Source organism: Cebidichthys violaceus, unplaced genomic scaffold, assembly GCF_023349555.1.
Source record: "Cebidichthys violaceus isolate CVI_PGR_0920_01 unplaced genomic scaffold, fCebVio1.0.p SCAF_3, whole genome shotgun sequence".
Lineage (NCBI taxonomy): Eukaryota > Metazoa > Chordata > Actinopteri > Perciformes > Stichaeidae > Cebidichthys > Cebidichthys violaceus.
Window position 1 is genome coordinate 13315540 of NW_027176483.1, and position 21364 is coordinate 13336903.

Consider the following 21364-nt stretch of genomic DNA (forward strand, 5'->3'; position numbering starts at 1 on the left):
TAATATAGCCACTCACAAATCTTACAGTATACATATAGATACTGTGAGTTTAGGAATGGTAACCCAGCATGAAAGTTGAAATCAAATTGATAGATACACGGAACGGAGAACGGAACACGGAACGTGTTGTTCCTTACTGTTATGTCATCTATTTTGTTTTATTGTAATTTCTTCTATTGTTTCTGTTTTTACCATGTAAAGTGTCTTTGAGTACCTTTTAAAGCACTATACAAATAAAATGTATTATTATTATTACTGGGAACAAATATTAGATATTAGATGTTGTGTATTTATGAAAAATAATTAAATTATAAAATAGCTATAACTTTGTGATTCTGTCTAGGCCAGCAGAAAATGCCTTGCTGGCCCTGACGGCCCACCACTGATAAAAAGGGAGCTACTTGTTGTAACCACTGTGTAAGCAGGCAGGCATACGCTAGTGTAAGCAGTGTCTTGGTTATGTCAGAGATAAGACCTTCAGGTCATGCAGCAGGTTTCTCACAGCTAAAAGTGACTTCCGCGTGCATACACCCAGGATCACCAATCTTTCTCTGAAATCTTAAGCAGATATTGACACTCAGGTCAGATGATTAAACCACAATAGTGGGTTGCCATTTTTTCTGTTCTTAATAGGTTTTTGTGGATTCAAAGTCTCGGCTGAGAATCCTGCAGGATTTTGGAAAGACAAAACACTAAGGATCTATGTTCCAATAAAAACAAATCTCTGCAGGGGTCAGAGGTCAAAGGTTATGGGACTGAGGTACAATGACCCCAGCACACCAGGACATTCTCTCTATAGAAATGTAATTCTTTCTGCAGTGTGGCTCTTGTGCGACTGGCCCAACCCCCCACTGTGTTGTCACTGCATGGAGAGAGAAGTAACAATCAGCTCAGACTACTTCAGAACATTTTTTTTGTTTTCCAAAACGTAAACGGGAGATTCGATGAACGGCGAACGTGGAGTGATGCATTTTCAGAAGTAACACATGTCAGTAGGTATAAAGTCAATCTATTTAGCAAATTAAAGAAATCTACCTGAAATAATTCTATTAAAGACTTTTACCACATAGAAAGTAAAAAAAGAGCAGGACTTAATCAATCAACAAGCAAACTTTGCTCCAGTGCCTACATTGATTATGAATATTGAATAGAAAAAATATGTTTAATTAAATTGTGTTAATATTTGGACATATCTAAGCATGATTTGAGAACTTTAACACAGAAAGAATAAAGACAGTGTTGAAAAAGGAAGACAAGTTGACAAATACTAAATTGTCACCACAGACGGTTTCCAGTGCTTTTATTTACAGAAAAGTGACTAGACTTCATGTTACTGTACACTTTGATAATTTCCCTTTTTATAAATACCCATAGGGTAATAGGTCCTCAGTAGCTTTGAGTGCATTATAAAACACACAACCCTAGGGTTAATGCGTCTTTCACTTACCATACAAAACAGAGAACAAAGTACCAATTGTAACATAGAAAATAAAGGATACACCATGTTACAAAGTTACAGAAAATACATACTATATATATATATATATGTATATATAGTCACAGTAAAACAGCAAAAAATCTTGCAACAGAATACACACGCACAGCTGTTTTTGAGTCACTGCATTCAATTGTTTAAAAAACTATAAAGATGGAGACACCTTAACACACCAATCAAGGAGTTTATATCTGTCTTATGTTTTGGCTTTGTGCCACTGTATGTAACTGGTGTCCCAGAAGAACTTTAAGGCAGTACAGTTCATCCACATCCTGCAGCAAACAAAGCTGCTGCAGCGAGTTCATGACAAGATGCTGCACAATGCTGAGCAACAAGAGGAGACAGCGGTGTCACTGAGATTGTACTGATGTCAGTGAAGGCTTACAGCACCCTGATCCGTCAGTCACTGACAAAACTGAGGGTTGGTGGGATGATCTGTGTGCTGACTTGTGAGACTGACGAGGGAAACAGAGGTGTACATTCCTTAAAACAAAGGCACAGCTTGGCAGCAGCATTGCACTCCTAAAATGATTTTTGCTGCAAGTTCATTCTATATGATTTGAATTTTTTCCTCCAGCAGTGAGCAAAAACATCTATTTTAATAAACCTCTGCACAAGTTACATCACAATCATCAGTGATTCAGAGACTTTTTAAATTGTCAGTACGTCCATACCATGATTCCTATTACTATGTACTCTCTGCTCCTCCGTTTTCATGTACTTGATTGAAAGTGTTCAGAGACTTTGCATCCACCAGTTTGGCAGGCCTGGAGCTTTTACACAGGTGTCCAGAGCATTGTTTATTTTGCCCAGCCCGTGGTGGCCTCTCCGTTGATGTAGGCAAAGCCGGGGAAATGCTGCGAGTGTTCGTACTCTGAGTTCCTGCGTGGGCCCAGGGGAGAGTATAGGTCCCCAGAGGTGGCATAGCGGGATGAATGCATAGGTGGGCTGGTGTAACAGGTGTTAGCTGGCGACACATCTGGCCACCGGGGGGCGACGGGTGCAGGGTGTAACCGGGGAGTGCTGCCCATCAAGCAAGGCTCCATTCGAGACATCTGGCCGTTGAGCTGGTACTGGGGAAGGGAAGAAGAAGAGGAAAGAAGTTATGGTGATGCAGCAATGTCAACTACTGAGAGAAGCATCAAATTTACATTAAAACCTCAACTAACGATTATTTTCATAGCCAATTATGTGCTGATTATTGTCTCTATTGTGCCTAAAATCTAAATATATTCAGTTTACTATCATATAACACAAAATAAAAGTATAAAATCAGAGCATTTAGAAGGCAGAACTGTTAAATGTTTGGTATTATTCTTGAAAAGTGACGATTAATCGGTATCAGTTATCACAATAGTTTGTGACTTGCCTAATTAATCAAGTAATATGTTATATCTTTAATCATTCAGTTGACTGTTAAATGATATCTTCTTTAAATGTTAAGGAAGAAGGAAAATTGCTTTCTTTTTTAGAGTTAGATGAGAGGTTCAAAACCACTCTCAAATCTGTCTGTTAAATATGAGGCTCACTCAGCCGGTTAGCTTAGCTTAGCTTAGCACAAAGGCTAGAAACAGAGTGGCTCTGTCCCAGTGCACATAACCTGTCTCTGCTACCTTAGGAAAGAGCCATGCTAGCTGTTTCTTTCTGTCTCCAGTCTTTATGCTAAGCTAATCAGCTGCTGGCTATAGCCTTATATTCCATGAAAAGAGATGAGAGTGGTATCACTCTTTAATCAATCTAACTGTTGGCAAAAATAAGCAAACAAGTGCATTTCCAAAAATATCAAATTATTCCTTTAATTAAGGTAAAAATGCTGCAAGGAATAAACTGTTGGAGAAATACTGACTCATTTATTGACTAATTGGGTTAAAAGAAATCAAACCCTAACCTGCTGATTAAATACTGTTAAGGACAGTTCTCAATCAGCTTATATAAAATATCCACCATGTGTAACTTTTGTTACTTGATACTTAATTGTAGTATCTGAACTCACTCCAGGTCGCTGAATCCAGCACATTCCCAGAACATGTACAGAGGACATGACCTCGGTGTCCTCAAAGGAAGCTATAGCCGTCCTGATATCATATTTGATGCAGCGTTAGACCTGTAGCGGTGTATTGTGTGAGCTGACCCTGCCGATGGTAATTTCCTGTCAGGGGAAATTGCTTCAAAAGATGGACCACAATGGTCAAAATAGAAAATTAAGTCACTTAAGAAAATTAGACATCAGTGGTTTTCCTGTGTTATTTGTGTTGCCTATGGTGACTGAACCCAAACAGCTCTGACTAAATCTGCCTGTTGACAAAAATATTTTGGACAGATGGGGATCCGACGAGGTTCTGTGTTCGTCTCAGCTCCGTCCACAACCTCTCACACGGACAAAGCGCAGGCATTGTGCCCGATTTAAGCTCAGACAGGCTTAAAAAAAAAAGTGGAAGTAGGACCCTATTTCCCTTTTCTCACTAAATATAAACACGACAGTCGATTCCATTATGAGGGATCACGGCATGGAAAAAGACAGTCAGTGCAGGTCAGAGAGCAGAACAGACGGCTCAGCTGCCTCTTGTTCACAAGCAGAAAAGAGACCATTGAATAACAATATTTTAATAAACGCCCCCTTGCCCTGCTCTGTGGCCACTGGCTCAAACAGATGAAGAGACTATTGAGAGCTGGAAAGAGGAGTAACAGAGCAGGGCCCCTCTTGGCCCCGGCCGAGCCACCTTTCACTGTCTGCTTCCGCTGTGTGGAGAGGGTGATTCGGAGACTTTTAGAAACACTGCGACCGCTGAGGCCCAGCTGATCTCCTCCCACTATAAAGGCAGAAGAGGCTGGAGGGCCCTTGACAGGAAATTACCATCAAAAGAGTAAACTCACACCAGTCGCTACACAAGCTGCAACATCAGTGACTCCGTCAAATCCTAACAACCATTTTTTTCTCAGATTTAAATCTTCAGTCTTCTACTTTGCTGCAAAGTGTACCAAGACGTGCTTCAAGCATCTCACACATAGCCTATTACCTATTAATGCTCTCTTTCTGGGTACATTTATGCACACATGCTTCTTCTTCTTCTACTGCTTACAATGTAAATAACCAACATGGCACAGTTGCACACAGCTGCACACAGCTCTGCATTGTGGATGCGTACAGTTAAGTTACAGTTTAGGCACACACACACTGTCTCTATGGCCATCAGCGTAATCTGCAGCTTTCACTGCACGCTGATCTCATATATATATATATATCAGAGGTAATTATTAAACATATTGAACATAATAACAAAAGGGCTCATTTTGCAGAAAGATTATTTTAACTTTTGAATGTTTAAGTTCATTTTCACGGATAATACTTCTGTATGTTTAAATATATACAATTTTGGATAGAAGACTCAAACTGATCCACATTCACTTAGAAAATTCCTTAATTGATTTACATTCATTTAAAATGCTATTAAACCTCAGTTCTTGACTGGGACTGACCTGTGCAGATGACCGGTAGGCGGAATAGTGGAGGGGGGCTGTGATCGCCGGGTCATGGGCCAGACTGGGATACTGGCTCTGGATGGAGTGAGGATGCTGGTTGGCATAGCTGCCATAGTTGTAGCTACCAGTATACCTAGAATGGAGGAGGTAGAAAACCCATCAAAGAAATTCTCCAACAAAAAGAAAATTAATCTTAATGCCAAAATCATAATTACCCATGCTCCTCTCTGTAGACAGGCATCCGGGGCGTGGAGGATGGTGGTGGGACTGGAGCGCTGTTCCTCATACAGGACAGCTGCTGTCCGGCCTCTGGAGTGGAGCCGCCGGCTGTTGTCACTGTGTATGTAAGGGACCAGGTATATGACTGAACAGCGCCTGGTAGACACATATATGGACACAAAGAGAATGTGTTGGCTCAAAGAAACTATGTGCAGTGAGACTTCTGCTTATTTAGGATGTCTGTGTGACTGTGAGGCCTGTCTTACCTGTGGTGGGGGTGACTCCGGTGTACTCCGGGGACACGGCTGCTGTGGGGGAGCTGGCCGAGGAAACGGCCACGGAGTGGACTGACCGAGCGGGAGAGTAAGATCCTGGAGACGGGGAGGTTGGGGTGGTTTCTGTCACCGAGAATTCCTCCTCTCTCTCTGCTGAAGGTGTAAAGAGAGGAGCAGACCATTACACAATCTAATACAGTAAGAAAATATGCAGTTATGTTCGAAGGGTTGAACTCTTTGTCAGTTGTACCTGAATGTATACAAGTAAAAAAAAAGCTGACATCTAATTATTTTATTTGTTATAAGATAAGATAAGATGATTCTTTATTATTCCCACAGCGGGGGTAACAGTGCATTTATAAATGTTAAAGAGACACAACGTATGTCAGTATCAACATGAGTAAACAGTAATAGCACAATCCTGGACAAGTAAGAATATATATATATATATTTGTTTTTTTATACACTATATTGATCACGGAAGGTGAAATTTTTCTCTGCATTTGACCCATCCCTGTATATAGGGAGCAGTGGGCTGCCCATGACAGGCGCCCGGGGAGCAGTTGGAGGTTCAGTGTCTTGCTCAGGGACACTTTGACACAGAAATAAAATAAATGAACTCAGTGGAGCACTAAACACACAGATCAATGTTTCAAGTGAGGTTTCAAGTGGTAAAGTGAATATACTTGTATATATTGGGATTTTTGCTTGAACTAACGATTAAAAGAAATAACACTATTTAATTCTGGGAAACCTCCTACTACTACACAAGACATTTTTCAGCTGTACTGTCATTATTTACTGATTAGACCTCCAGGTAGCGGCCTTACCTGTGCTGCCCTCTCCCTTCATGGCCCTCATGAGGTCGTTGGCTCTCTCCTGGCAGTGCAGGGACTCCAGCAGGTAAAGCACATAATCATCAAACATGAGGTGGATCAGGTGGAAAGACCCTGCGTAACGATAAAACAGGATGAGTTCTTTACTGATAAAGAAAACTCTGAGGTGATATGGAAGTTACTGTGGGGAAGCACATGCTGACAGTGAGACTTGGTTATGTGGAAAAAACCAAAGGGCTATTTGTGTTTAGAGATAGGACATAAAAGATGATGATCGTTAAGACTGAAGGATTTCTAAAGCAAGAGTGATGACATCACATCCTGCAGACTGACAGGAGGGCCGCTGTTATTAAAAAGAAGCGAGTGCGCTTGTTTCCGTGTACAGAGTCAGTGCCAGAAATATGTCAGCTGACCCCGGGGTCGCACGGAAGATGAGACCGTGGCATGTGAGGGAGTGTCACAATTGTGTCATTGTGCGGGTCGCTGTTGCCGCCGTGCGTACAATAAACACTTGTGGCTATTCAAGGGAGCGGGTTGTAACACTGACCGGTTATAAAATGGAAAAGACAGGCAAACACATCAAGAGAGGGGAGGGGAGGCTTTTGTTAATTAGCTGTTTGTGCACAGAGACCTGCTTTATCAAAACACTGCAACCAGCTGTGTCTTTGATATTCACAGACAGGGCCAAAGGACACAAGTAGAGGAAAGAGAAGCCATTTTCTTTTCTTTCATCTTTACAACTCTTCACTTATTGCAAACCTTGGGGGTGCACAACAATCTATCAAAGTGGCCATTTTACTTGTTTTTCCGCTCTCTTTATTTTAGACATGAGATCCATACTTGGAAATGGTTATTTGGTTGCACTGAACCCTGTATGAAGTTTATAAACGTACACCAGTTTTCAGTTCAGTGGTGATATGGACATCAATTTCAGATGTCGGAACCGCAGCTCACTAGAATATCTTTAAATGGGACATTTTACATGAACATCTCTGGATTAAAGAGTGCAAAATCTTTATTTTGGTATGATTTCTTTATTGTGTGCATTATTCATTATGCTCAGCGCAAATTATTCCTCATGCGAAAAACAACAAACTTCTGACTAATGTGAGGCAGGATTTAACAAAAAGTCATAGTGTGCACAGTTAACTCAGCTATAGCTACGGGAGCTACAGAAACAATCAGGTTTAATGTTCTTTTGTTTATGATGTGATTTGAAGTCTATTTCATGTTTTTTTCTCTCATTATATTGTTATTTAAGGGCTACACTTGGTGATGATGAGTTCATCTGGATGGATAATAATAAAAAGCTTGAGCTGTAAGTTACGAAAGGAGCTTTTATTTTTAGAAGTTATGTTTTTATCTGACACACGTTTCACCACTACAATGGTATCTGTGGTACCTTAGAAGTCTGTGTGGACCCTTCTATGTGCATGACACAATAAATTACATTTCTCTATACCCATGAAGCACTGTCAAAGTTGTGTTGCATTAAGGAATGATGACAAAGCATTAGCAGCTCACCAAAGCTCGGCGCGCTGTGGAGGGTCATATCCCGGATGACTCTGGTACCAAAACACGACCACATCAGCAGGAACTGTTGGGCCACCTTCTTCAGGCACCCGGGCCTCTTCCCTGCCACCTAGAGAGAACATTTCCATGTGAAAAGAGGGGGAAGGGTCGGGATGCCGGCGTAGAATTAACCCCTGGGTCCACATTGGGGCTTAACCCTCAGAAACGAAAAACATGTCAACAAGTCAACTATTTAATTTGCCCCCAGAGACACGCCCTCCTATTGAACTATTGTCTGGGCAGTCCAAGACGTTGCCAGGGCGACCAAATTTTACAAGCCCATATCTGGCACATAATGGACGCAAATGGGAAGCTTGAAGACATCATTAACTGAGAGGATTGCAACGTAAGTGCCTCGGTGTGCAGAGACAAGTCGCTTTAGGCAAAATTTCGTATATGTGTAAAAAATGTATATGACAATAAATAAAATTTCAATTTCAATTTAAGCCACAGGTGTATTTTTAAGGGCAAAATAAGTAGACTTCTGCTGCGCAAACACTTGAAACATTTAGTTAAAATCACCTCTCATCATCTAACATAGAAAATACATCAATTTTATCAGTGCAAAATTAACAAAAGACACATATTTATGCAAAAATGCGGAGTCAGACCAGGTTTAAAGACCTATTTTTCCAAAATGAGTCAAAAAAAGTAAATGCTGTCTGACCTTGACGACACAGCGATCCACCATCAAGTCCAGCCACTCGATGTACGCCTCGATTGGAGACTGCTCCTCCAATAGACGGTCAAACTCCTGATACACTGTGACAGGAGGGAGAACGTCAGGTTATATTGTATTTTACGTCACTTGAAAACTAAAAAAACAGAAAAATATGAATGCAAATGTTGTCTTTATGCGGGAAATGCTACGTATCAGTGACCTCTGATCCCATCAGGACTGATTCAGAGGAGTGAGACTGGAGTGAATTGGAGATGCTCCGCAGGGTGTTTCAGAGGAGTGTGAACTTGTTTAACCTCTTGGTCTCCATCATTAATGCTTTGACTCTGCTGGTCGTGGGAATGATTGTCCTTCGTTGTGTCGTTTGCGTGACAGTAAAGTGTAATTCTCCCTCTGGCTGGGTGTGTTTGAGTGGAATCAGTTTAAAAGCAAGGACTTACAGTGGATAATAAGCTGCCTGTGCTCCTCTTGTGAGTCCTCCATGGTGTAAAGTGTCTGCTTGGTGATGCTGTTCAAGTCCACATTCCTCCAGTCCTCCAGCATTTGAAAGGTGATGTCGGCACTGTTTATCACAGTCCGTGACGCCTGGGGACAGATAAATCGACAATATTACAAGAGCATACCCATATCCCTTATCAGCTGTGTTTGTTCATATGGATTTTATTAAAAAACATTCAGACCAGGATAGGCACCTGACATAGATGGTTTAATGATGTTTGCCGCTTTAGAATCTGAGAAAATCTCCTGGATACTGGAAACAAAAAAGGAGAATGAATATGGTTAGTCCTGTGAGTGTCATCATTTAAACTTTCTGTTAAAAATTGCAATTTTCAAGATAGGATATTTAAATTTTATACCTACATTCAAATTTGATATTCCTCAGGTTTTCAGGAAGGTCATGAAGTGCTATTTTGAGCCACTCATCAAGCTGTTTGGCAAATTTTCGAATAACCTGAGTCAAACTGTGTGGATAAAAGAAAACAGGAACATAATTAGTACATTAGACACCATTTATAATTACCATTCATCCTATTAAACAATTAATCGTTTAGTCAATAAAATGCATAAAAAATGGCAAGTTCCCAGAAACTAAGATGAGGTCTTTAAATTACTGAGCAACTGAGCATTATTGACGGAGCAACCTCAATCTGAGGAGTGGTTAAAAGTAAGTGGATCAAAATCACTGTTTAGAAGAACAGAAAAGAAGCAAATGGTTGGTTTGGGAAGTTGGAACCAGATAAATTATGATGTTTTTGCCCGTTGACGATAAGCAGATTTTGTCAACTGACTAACTGAGAAGTTGACCCACCATTTCAGTCTGACATTTAACTTACAATAAATAAAAGCTATATTTAAATTGTGCTTAAACATCCAGACCAAAGCAAAACCTTTAAAGTATTTTTTTAATTAGAGTGAACCTCATGTAGATCATTGTGCAAAACATGCAGTGGAACTGCAAAATTAGTTCTACACAATAATAGTCAGAAATTATGCTGGTTATATGGAGGTCAAATATAGTCAAAAGTATACTATAGCAAGAAGGCCATTAACCATTAAAGTATATGGTATTATTAATAATAATGAAACTATATTCCCTGAACTAAATGATAACTGACAGTGTTCATGTAGCAGCTTGAATTCATACTGCAAAAATAAACATTTGTTGTAACCTCAACGCAATAAACAAAACATGGCATCCTATGTAATCTCAGTAACAACAGATAAGAAAATGGTATAGATTCATTCATTTTAAGGGTACAGCAGGTGCTCACCTGTCAGGCAGTGCTTGCAGGACGGTGGGCATCAGCACCCCAGAGATGGCCTTGTAGAGGATGGAGTCGCAAACCCCGACTATGTTTACCACGGTGTTGGAGCCGAGGACAGGCAGCATGTGGGGCGGCATGCCCTGCCAGAAGTGCAGCAAGAAGCTTTGGACCTGAAAGTACCACACAGACACCATTCAATGTTACAGGAAATAAAAGTTATTTGTTTACCATTTTAAAAGCTATAGGAGCTAGTTACATGCAGTCAAACTTTTTGTTTGGTAAAACAGAATTGGATCTGTAAAATGGTCTAAAACAAAGAAACTTGCCTCATCAAAGTTGGCTCGGATAACAGTGTCCAGTATCCTTTGACAGTGCGTTCTGTACATCATGATGAAGGTTGACACCTGTGGGCAACAACAGAGTATTAATGTAATTGCATCACAACGTAACTGCTTTTTTTCTCTTTTGGGGAAAGCAAAAAAACAAAGTGGTACAAAAACAAGAGAATAAATCTTGTAAAAAGCATGTGAACCAATAAATACATGTTACAGGTCTAGGCAGGAGCAGAGTAATATAAAACAAGCTTTAGAGATCAGCAAAACACAAACCATTTAAAATCATGGCCCCTCTTTAAAAGCCGGACAGCTAGTGCCTGTCCTTTGTCCATTGCTAGATCTTATTATCTCCCCCAAAAGATTAAGAGTTAGTGAAGAGCCAGCATATAAATCCTCAAGGTCCTTCTCTAAATGCAAACCCAGTGAAGGTCCCAGGCAGATAAAAGGCTGGAGCCAGAGGGGGCGCAGAGATGGTGAGATGGCAGGGAGAGGTGGGAAGGGGGGTGGCTGTAAGGATGGACTTTTAAAACTCCTGTTTACCCTCTCTTCTGGCAGGCTGGCGGGCAAATTTAGGTCTTTGACATTTGGAAACTCTGGCAGGAGCGTTCCCAGTTTGGAGCGCGGTGAATACGCCACTGTCTGCTTCGTGACCTCTTTCTTCCCTGTCTCGTTCACCCACGCCGCTCCCTTTTTGGAGTACATCACATCATAATACTGAGAGGTCTCCTTCACGGCTATGCCGTAGTAGTGGTACCTGAGGAGAGCAGAGGGCAAACGGGTGAAGAACATCTTTTCAGTACAAAGACCTAAAACTACAGCTATAGAAAACTGCGAAAGCAAAACTTGGAATGAAAACAAATTCAAACACAATTTATAAAGACATTGCTTAAAAAGGTTAATCAGATTTGAACATGTTTTTCTCTGATTTTGTGTTTTGTTTGTATAGTTTGGAAGAAGAAAACAATCTTATTGAAAGGTATATATAGTCAGATGTTTACTACTATCAGACTATATTGAATCCCAGTCTCAGAAACTCAGGACCCCAATGGAAATAAGTTATTTTAACTTTTAGTGATTCATGCTTCAATCTTGTTTGTGCTATATGCTGTTTATAGGCTGTTTCATTTAGTAGACTCTCTTTCTGCATGTCCATGTTCCAAATTTCTCTTTTGTTTGGGTTTTTTGGGGGGAGAGGGTTTGTGAATATGTGTGTAACATGTAGGTAGTTCACAAAAGAATAAACCAAACCAACTTACTTAGACTGTCCTCTTGTCCCAAGTCTTCTGGTAGTTAACGCTGGAAACTGTTGCCTTATGATCTGTTCAGTGTAGGAGAGAAAACATTAGTCAGTGTTCTGGTACTAAAGAGTGAGAGGTTGAACTTTTTTTTTTGGGGGGGGGGGGGGGGGGGGGGGGGGGGTGTTATATAATGTATATATCAGCATGTCATAGTAATTAATTTGAGTAAAGAGAAAAAAGAAAAGGATATGCAAATAGGTGACACAAGGTACCAAATAAGCTCTTTATAAAGTATAAACTTGTGTATTTTTCAGGGGGAAAAAATGGGGGAAATGTTTTATAAAGTTTGTCAATATAACAACGAGAAAGTGTCATAGCCGTTTTCACAGGGAGGTCTGTACGGGGGAAAAAAAAGCTTTGAGAGCCATCCATTTATGACATCCAGGGGTATTACTTTTTTTTGTCCTATATCAACAGTCTCCCCTCATATATCCACCCACCCATCCTCTCTTCTTCTCACTCTCTTTCTCCTCTCCACTCCCTCCTTCTTCCTTTCCTCTCTTTTTGTCCAAAGAGATTGGCTCCTTGGTCCAACTCCTGGTGCAGAAACTTTAGCAAACAGTGTAGCTCTCCATTGTGTGGGATGAAAAAAGAGGCCAAGCTGTGAAGTTTCTGTCAGGCCCCGCTTGATAAATGAGCAGACAGGGAGGCAGTCCGGGCCCTCTCTCGTTTTTTTGTCCTGAATCAATGAAGCCTTCCTAAAGGACACCCCACACTGCTCCAGCCACTGATCTAACATTCCGCAACATCTCACCCTTCCAAATTTCCTTTAATTACACATTAATCCAGGCCCCTTCTCTTTTTCAATATCTTCCGACAGGAGCTGCGGAAGGGGTGGGGGTGGGCCGGGTTGGGGGTTGGGGCCGGAGTCCAGGGTACAGGGGATGGCTGGGGGTAGGAAGGCTGAGGAACTTCTTGGGGTTGTGGGAACAGACGAAAGCACATCTCCTTTGGCTCGAGATTATGTGTTCAGTGAACGGCCGCAGAGCTTTGCTCGCTTCACACTGAGCTGCATTTGATATTACTTCAACAGCAGCCAGAGTTGCAGCACAAAAAATAAAAAACAGCCCAGGCATGAAATGGTCAGACTAATGCTGATTTAGTGCATGAGATTATTGCTTTCATACATCATCCACATGTTGTTGTTGTATCTTCTTCTGTTGAGTCATTTTGCTCTGGTTAATTTAAACTTACCCTGCATGTATGAATGTATATTTAAACCCTAAAAAGACTACAGATGTAGTTCATGGCTTGCATGCATTTTCAAGACAATAAAAATGATTTTGAGTTAAACTGGATTCTGAAGGGAAAGATAAGTTGCCAGACTGTTCAACCTTCATTTCCACTGATGTTTGAATCTTACCTTTCCGAAGCTGGCTGCGTTCACAGGTTGTGTGTCATGCTTTTCACTGAAGTCTAGGTAATGCATGTAGAGGGCACTTCGGGGGATACACACACCTTCAGCTATCTCATAGTTCTCTTCTAGCCTGTAGATGATAATGGGAATTGTCAGGGCACAAAAAAATCTAATATGGTTGTGACATAACTACTGAAAAAGAAAAAGTGAAAAATGGGCAGTAATTTAAGGTGTACATTTTTAAGAAGCCAGATTACATTTGTGTCAGCTACATTAATAAATGTAGTCATAGACATGTGTCATATTTACCCGACACTTAGCATGACATCACTGATACCACTGATTGCACAATTACACAGACATTAACAACTGCTCTTGGGGGAATATGTACGTATATAATAGACCAAAAATCCCAAAGATAATTTTCCTGATGATAGTAAACAATCTTGTCTAATTAACAGCCACACTGTAAAAATGATGATAAATTCTAGGCAGCGCAAAATGTTTGATGTGTTTTGGAGGCGGAGTTGTTGCAGTTATATGGAATGCGTGTCACCACTTGGCTACCAAGCCTTCCACATACCTGCATTTTTGTGTAATTTTCCCAACATAAGTGGTTGTATTTCATTAGAGTTTTACGTTGATCTGCTATGTTTAGCTTTTGACCTGTTTTCAGTTCCTGTATAAGGGTTGCGTTGGTTTTAGTCTAGTCTTGCATGACTGTGTCCACTTGGTTAAAGTAATTTATGTGTGGAAAAGACTCAGTAAATGGTTTCCGATGCACATCATATGCCATGTAGCTGTATAATTGATTTACATTACTGAAAATCAAAACACAGCTTTCTGTATTTGTCAGTGTCTCTAAATTGCATTTTGCTTTGTCTGCTGGACGTGTATGTAGGCTTCTGTTTCCTAACGCACTGGCTGTAATCAGTTGTCTGAAAGGTCATGTTGGCATCAGTGATTGGATTGGGTCATCTCTTATCTGTCCAACAGGTCCCTCTGTTCATGCTTAAAAATGCCTCCTCCTCTTACACCTTTCTCTTTTGTGGGGTTTGCCAGGAGTCTATTCTGGGTCAGACTTTATTAAGCATGAGCAAGCTACCCCTGGGGCAAGTCATGCAAAGGTATAATATTGCTTTTCATTGCTAAGTGGATGATACACAACTGTTCGTCCCGATAAAGCCTGGTACCTTTATCGTGTCCTTTATTGTGTTCTGCCTTGCTCAAATTAAAAACTAAATGTTCTGAAATATTTAATTTGTCCATAACTGTTTTAATAATTTTATTCTGCTTAATGTTTCATGTTTTGTATTTTATATACTTTTTATTCCTTGTTTTTTACTGTAAAGCCCTTTGTAACTTGATAATCCATTAGCATGTCAGTGCTGTATGGATTTAAGTTTGTGTTGGAGTATTTAACTTAAAGCCTCTCTGCTGCCAATAAATCATCAGATTGTATATCATAGTTTGCTAATAAAAGCATTCACACTTTTAAAAAAAAGTATGAATTCATATAATCTCAATGTGTACAACTTAGAAGTATCAACCAAAGGTCAAATAACTAAATAAGAATGAACCCAAATCTGAGCCTTGCGGTACACCAGCATCATTACCAGTGATTCCTGATGTGGTTTTAACCATGACAACACAATATTTCCTGTTTGAGGTACTATCTCACCTGTTTTGTGGGACATTTTGATATTAAGGTAATTCGATTTTTACCAATGAGAAAAAAAGAAGAATGATATGCTAATAGGTCTGTACGTGCTATTGATGACTATAACGTGACAGCCATATTTAAAAACTAGTGTATATTTTAAAATAAGTGAAAACATTTGTTTTCCAATTGTTTGGAATAACTCCATCACTAATAAATCAACAGCGGAAACCATTCTGTGCAGTTTGTACAAGGTCACTTCTCTGATGGTCTGAACAGAAAACTGATTGATTATAAAGAGGTATGAGGTCCAGAATGACCTTCACAGAGTCAACAAACTACATATTGAATCCTGTCGCCATTCACCCTGCATCATAACTAAAATAAATATATATTTTCTATTTATAAAACACTTGTGAATTCTCTGATATTTATTCAGTTGTTATCACATTTAGCTTGTACCCACTGCTTCACTTTTAATGTTGACTTATTTGACTTTCTGAGCTTTTGTAACCTTATTTCTCAGTACTAAATAAATGCCTCTTATATTGAACATTATTCTTGTAGAATTTATATGGCTACTGTGAGAGCCTGCTCTTGTCATTTTACGAGCCGTGACTGTATTGTTTCAGTGAGCCGTGGGAAATGATCTCTATGACCTGACTTACACTTCCTTTGACTCAGAAAGCTGTCGTTGGAATTACATTCATAAAAGGGTTAGGGCCATTTCATTTTCAGTGAAATAACAGCCATTCAACATTATTTAGCAATAACTGCATTTTCAAGACTGGATAGTTCACAAATGGTTGTTCTGTGCCTCTCTGGTTTAAATATATAAAGCTAATTTTAGAAACTTCTCTGAAAATCAAATGCAAATTGTGGCCAAACAGTCATGTGACCAAACATATTCTTCCTGATTGAACAATGAAAACCAAAAAATCTATCAAAAACTCATAACTATGGTTACTTTTACTGTTACATTGTGCTAAAATGTAAGTACACGTTGTTGTAGATTTCCCTAGAAACAAAGGGAAAAACTCTCCATATACATAGTGAAATTATTACAGAGGCCAATGACATTATCATTTATGTCTATAATGCTTCTCTATAAAAAAGTACATTGACCCAACTAATGTTCCTCACACTGGGTTTCAGCCCCCACAGCGCAGCTTAAATCAGTATAAATATTCATTTAAGATCATGTTGAATGCTTAAGTAAATGGGGTCATTGGTCATGGGGCTGTGTAATAGGCAGGCACTTTAGAACTAGAGGCATGTGTGGGGTTTGAATTGAATACATGCGAAGGATATGAAAGATCTGTTACATGACGAAGCTGCACCACTGTTTAAATCTGTCTGTGTTAGATGTCTCTATTGTTAAACAGCATTATGGAGTCCAATCAAACTTCCCCGGGAGGACAAATAAAACATAAACTCTTATTTGATCAGTTTATCATGATCAGATGCAAGCCTACAATTTAAAAAAAAAAGATCATACATGTTGTTACTTAAAATACAAAATGTGTTCAAACAAAGGGGAAAAAAGAAACATTTAATAAACATGTCGTCACTTACATCTGTGCTTGTGGCTCAGATGTAAATGTAATGTGTGTATGTAATGTAAATCCTCCCTTTACCGATGTAATAAGACCAGAAATGTAACCAGTGTGTAGAGAATGTTGTGTTCATCTGTGTGTGTCATGTAAAACTATTCAAATAAATGCAATTTTCGTATCAAATGTGAACCTATAAAGGAAATTGTAGACTTGATATTCGGCGAGTGGGTTACTAATAATTATGGCCTTTTTTTAGAAGACTGGCAACTTCGTTTTTACATTATTCACAATACTTGCATTTGATTAGACTAAAGAAAAATACAATATACAAATATATTTAAGATAACTTACCATTCCAGAGTAGCCGGTGTCGAATGCGGTTTGGAGGCTCTGTTGTTTTCTTTTTCTTCATCTGTAACATACAACACATTTTGGATTTTAGGGGCAAAACTAGGTGATTCAGGAAAAATGAGACATTCAAATGTGGAACTACTGAAAGTTCATATAACCGACACAATAATGGGCAAAACCTAAACTTTTTGAAAAACTGTTAAATTACATTTTTTGAACTAAACCCATTAACTGTAAGATTGATAAATGATGTTTAACAACAGTTAAGTCAGTAGGTTTAGTGTAGCAGCCTGCTTACGTTCATCGTTGGACATGTTCCCCAGAGACGTGTGACTGGAATATCGCTTGCTCTCACTCTCGTTGAGGCATCTTTCAATCCAACTCTCTACAAAAGACATGATGGATCACAGATCACAGAGCCGGACAAACTGTAATATGACGCCTTTTAGTACAACTCAGGAAAATATTTTTTTGGGTTTGGACAGAAGTATTTATGAAATTATAAATCTTGTAAAAATAATATGATTTTTTAAATATGTACCCGTGGGCCTTAATTGTGCTTTAGCTAAAAGATAAGTTTGTAGCAGTTTGGGTCTATTTCTTTGTATTAATTGAAACAGAAACTGTTCATTTAAAAACTCACTTTCTGAAGTGAACTCATTTTGTCCTGCAGCAGAATAGAGCCAAAGCTGTATTTACATAAACAGTGAAAATCACTGCCTATACACGTTAAATGTCACTAATGTGACAAGGCGAGCTCACTACAATCGATTGTATGGGCAGCGATGCAGCCATGGCTCTATTTGAGATGTTTTCACCAAGACGGCAGGAATCCAGCATTGTTCCCAGGAGACTACGAGCGTACACACTCGCTTAAAAGAGCCTGTGCACATTACTGAAGCATTCTGGTGGAATAGAGGCCATTGTCCTGCTTTAATTTCTACTTAGAAATAGCTCAACATGTGTGCTTTCTGTGACCGAGCAGCAGCAAAACACCAAAGCTTTCATGTAGAAACAGCCTGATACGTAGAGTGGAAATCCATTTAAAATTCTTCTTTCAAGAAAGGTACTTAGTATTTGATTAATGTAATTAAGAAAAAGACATTGCACATTATTGATATATATCTTGTTCGTTTTCTGAGTTTAAATTGTGTTTTTTTAATAATAAGCTACATCTTTTTTACGAGCCACTAACTGACCCACTAAGCAGAGCAATAGAATAAAAAGTAAAATATTTTCCATTAAATCTGGTGAATAAAAGCTTTATGGAACCTAAAATAGAAATGAGCAGTCAAAACTACCTAAGTAAAAAATGTTCTTGACTAGTAACTTAACAAAATAAAACTCTCAACTAAATATTTCTTTAAAATGCGTTCATCTTTTTTTTTCCTGCATGCCAACTGACAACAATCCCCATAGCAGCTGTTGCTAGGACAGACTTTTGGCAGGACGACCTGTTGGTGCAGCACATGAGGGGATTGAGAGGAGGTCACAGATAATCAAAAGTTTTAAAAGTCTACAGGCGATGAGGAATCTACACCTCGATGTTTGTCATGTGTTGATAGAAAACGTCCGACTGCAGTTAAGAGTCCCGTCATCGCTGCACAAACTCACGGCCCTCTGAACCGACGTGGAAGGAGTTTTATTGTTTTCTATGCTAGAGAATAATATCATTAGAAGCTCTTTAATGGTCTTAATTGCTGTGATTATGATTATCATCACCTTTAATATTGCCACCTGATTTATAATACTCTACATGTCAATTAAAATGCTTGTGAATTTTAACTCTGAATAAAAGAATACCAGTGTCACTGACGGCCTTCTGACATGTCTCATTATTTGCCGACAGCATTTGCTTCTGTTTAACTAAAAAAAACACCAGAAAAACTGGAAATGAAAAAGTGAATCCACTGAAGTGAAGCTAATTCTCCACAGAGGCTCAGATCTCAAGCTTCATTTGCCACAGGAACAGATAAGTTGGGGATCTAAATAATTGGATTAAATTTGATCAACACTCATTTATTTGCACACACGCAGGGCTAAACTAGTCTGCCCTGCTGCACCTGCATACCACCGAGAAATTAATTTATATTCTTTAGCTAATGATTTAATTCTATCAATCACATTTACTAATTTTAAAAAATTGTGATAAAAAGAACTGTTGCATAATTTGTTTAGTTGTCAGTTTTTAAGTTGAATAAAAGCTTTAGTTTTCCAATTTTGGACTAAAAATAAACAGAACAATTTGTTGAGTGCAGATACATAATACTTTAAAGGCCACCATGATGTGCACTTTCTTTTGTTTTTTCTTCTCTGCTAAAGATGAATCCAGAATTTTACAATTAGTTTTTTCTGAAAACAGCAAGAAGCTAGTTGACCGAGCCAATCTTGAAAAAATTCAAAGGCTATTTCCCTGATATCTGTGACTTTATAAGTCACACTTATGACACACTTATGACATAACAGCACTCCTCAGAAATGTGCATGACCAAAAACACACATTTATAAATAACTTCCGAAATAAAAAAAAATGAAATAAGTAATGAAAAAATGAACAACCAGAGCATCCAGACACTTCCTCTGTATGACTGAAGATAAAGTTTGAGACTTCCAGAGCTGCAGCAGATTCAGAAGCTCACACACTGTTTCTGAACAGAAGCTGGTTCTCTCAACACATCCAGACAAAGCAAAGCGAGCAGAGATTAACAGGACTGACCTGTGGAATCCATATCAGGCTCCTCCAGCAGCCCGCAATGCATCCTCTTCCCATCAACGACACTGGTTCCTCCAAGAAAATGGCTTAGTGCACGTTTCCCCCTCCTCGGCGGCTCTCCCCTCGTCTCGCTCAGTGTTTCCGTGACCACTGCCCGTCACAGGAGATGTTGAGGATCTGAGGTTCGCCCAGAGAGGGGTGGTGTTGGCGGAGGAGAAGGGGGGAGGTGGGAATAAGGGAGGAAAGGGGGGTAGAGACTCCAGAAATCCAGCGGGGGGAAAGCCAGACCCGTCAAAATGTTTGCTGATGTTTCATGGGAAAGGGGCTGATTTTATAGGAGCCCTGATGGGGACATGTCATTGATAGGCTTGGAAGGCTGATGAATGGCCCCAAGTCAGATGGGGATGTGGCAAGGCTCACTGGAAGTCTTTTGTGGGGCTGTTTTGAATAAGAAAAGCTCCCTCCCAACGAAAAAAAAAGAGGCTTAGATCTACGCAGTCCTAACACTGTGGCCTCCCCGTCTCCCATTATGGCATTTAATACGTTTTTATACACCCCAGAGCTCCATATAAACATACATCCCTACACAACCACTGCTCCTGCCTTTGCTTCTCATTTTAACTCCCATTTCACATCCCACGGACACTTGTTGCTGCATTTGGTGTACTTATTACCTCACTCCACCATTAAAGCATCTTTGTGGTAACTTTGTCACAGATTTGACAAATTGTGTGCTCAGACACACATTCAAACATGCTAAAAAATGCACCAGTGTGGATGTATTGGTGGAATTCTCACCTGTTTTTCGCTCACTCTTTCGCAGTGGCAACCTTATTTTTGGTGTGCCTCTGAGAAGAGGGAATGGTCACAAAGGGGGGGAAGTAAAAGTGCAAAGCCCGAGGCTGGGAGGGCTCTGATGGAGTGCCTGAGAGCTGGAGAAGCGAAAGCTGTGATTAGAATATGAATGGAACCACAGGAGAGGGGGAGAGGAGAGGGGAAAGAAGAGGGGAGAGGAGAAAGGCGGATTATGGCTGAATTACTCACCACACCATGGATAGCAAAGGAGGACTTTCTCCACCAGTGCGCAGGCGTGGGCCCCACTGCTACTACTCACCGACGGACACCGTGCAGATACCTGGGAGCACGTGTGGGACAGGGGGCAGCAACATCACATGGGACACGGTGCACAGGTCCATACTTTGTTGGAGCAGGTCTGTGCATCCATTCACACTCAAGTGGGAAGAAAGAAGCTGCTGGAATGAATGAAAGGTTAAAAGGAATTTGGAAATATATATACAAAAAAAGAAGCAAAAGCAGCATAATCATAACATTTTATTCATTTTTGACTTGTCTGCAAAGCCTCTTAATGCTTCAGATTAAACAAGACATGTACTTTGACAACCTATTAATGGCACACTATCTCAAGGCCTACATGGTGGCTACTGCAGAGCCGTGACCTCAAAGGAGGATCTAATTAATTTCAGTCAAATAAGGAGAAGGTGGAGTCTGTATCTCCCTCAGTGGACGACATCCTTTTTTTCATCCTGTTATCTGCCTATTAGAGCCTCATAAAATAGGACAGGTGCAGCCACCAAAAGAGCCTCTTCCACCCTTCCTATTCTCACAGACTCTGCCGGCACAAACGGATGTATACTGCTTTTGTTCAGTGAAAAGGCCCCAATTGAGTTGTGTGTGTATGTGTGAGTGGGGGGTATGGTTACGCTACATACTAAATGTTGGTGGTATTAAGGCTTCAGTTTAAAAGAGGAAAC

At 39.9% G+C, this 21364-nt stretch overlaps 1 protein-coding gene across 2 annotated transcripts; it reads right to left on the bottom strand.

The window, feature by feature from the left end:
• Positions 1-1268: 1268 nt before the first annotated feature.
• On the bottom strand, positions 1269-19868 carry rfx4 (regulatory factor X, 4). Of its 2 annotated transcripts, none has more exons than XM_068723769.1 (18): positions 19596-19868; positions 17178-17264; positions 16880-16940; positions 13319-13442; positions 11914-11975; positions 11198-11411; positions 10649-10726; positions 10329-10492; positions 9418-9518; positions 9249-9307; positions 8997-9141; positions 8545-8639; positions 7830-7947; positions 6300-6419; positions 5461-5622; positions 5191-5311; positions 4973-5108; positions 1269-2568 (listed from the first exon to the last, which is right to left on the bottom strand). In XM_068723769.1, the coding sequence occupies exons 1-18, from the start codon at positions 19636-19638 to the stop codon at positions 2296-2298; spliced, it is 2163 nt and encodes a 720-aa protein (XP_068579870.1). In that variant the 5' UTR covers positions 19639-19868; the 3' UTR covers positions 1269-2295. The 2 variants fall into 2 exon arrangements, with proteins under 2 accessions (XP_068579870.1, XP_068579869.1); XM_068723768.1 differs by having other exon boundaries at positions 5191-5350.
• Positions 19869-21364: the final 1496 nt, after the last annotated feature.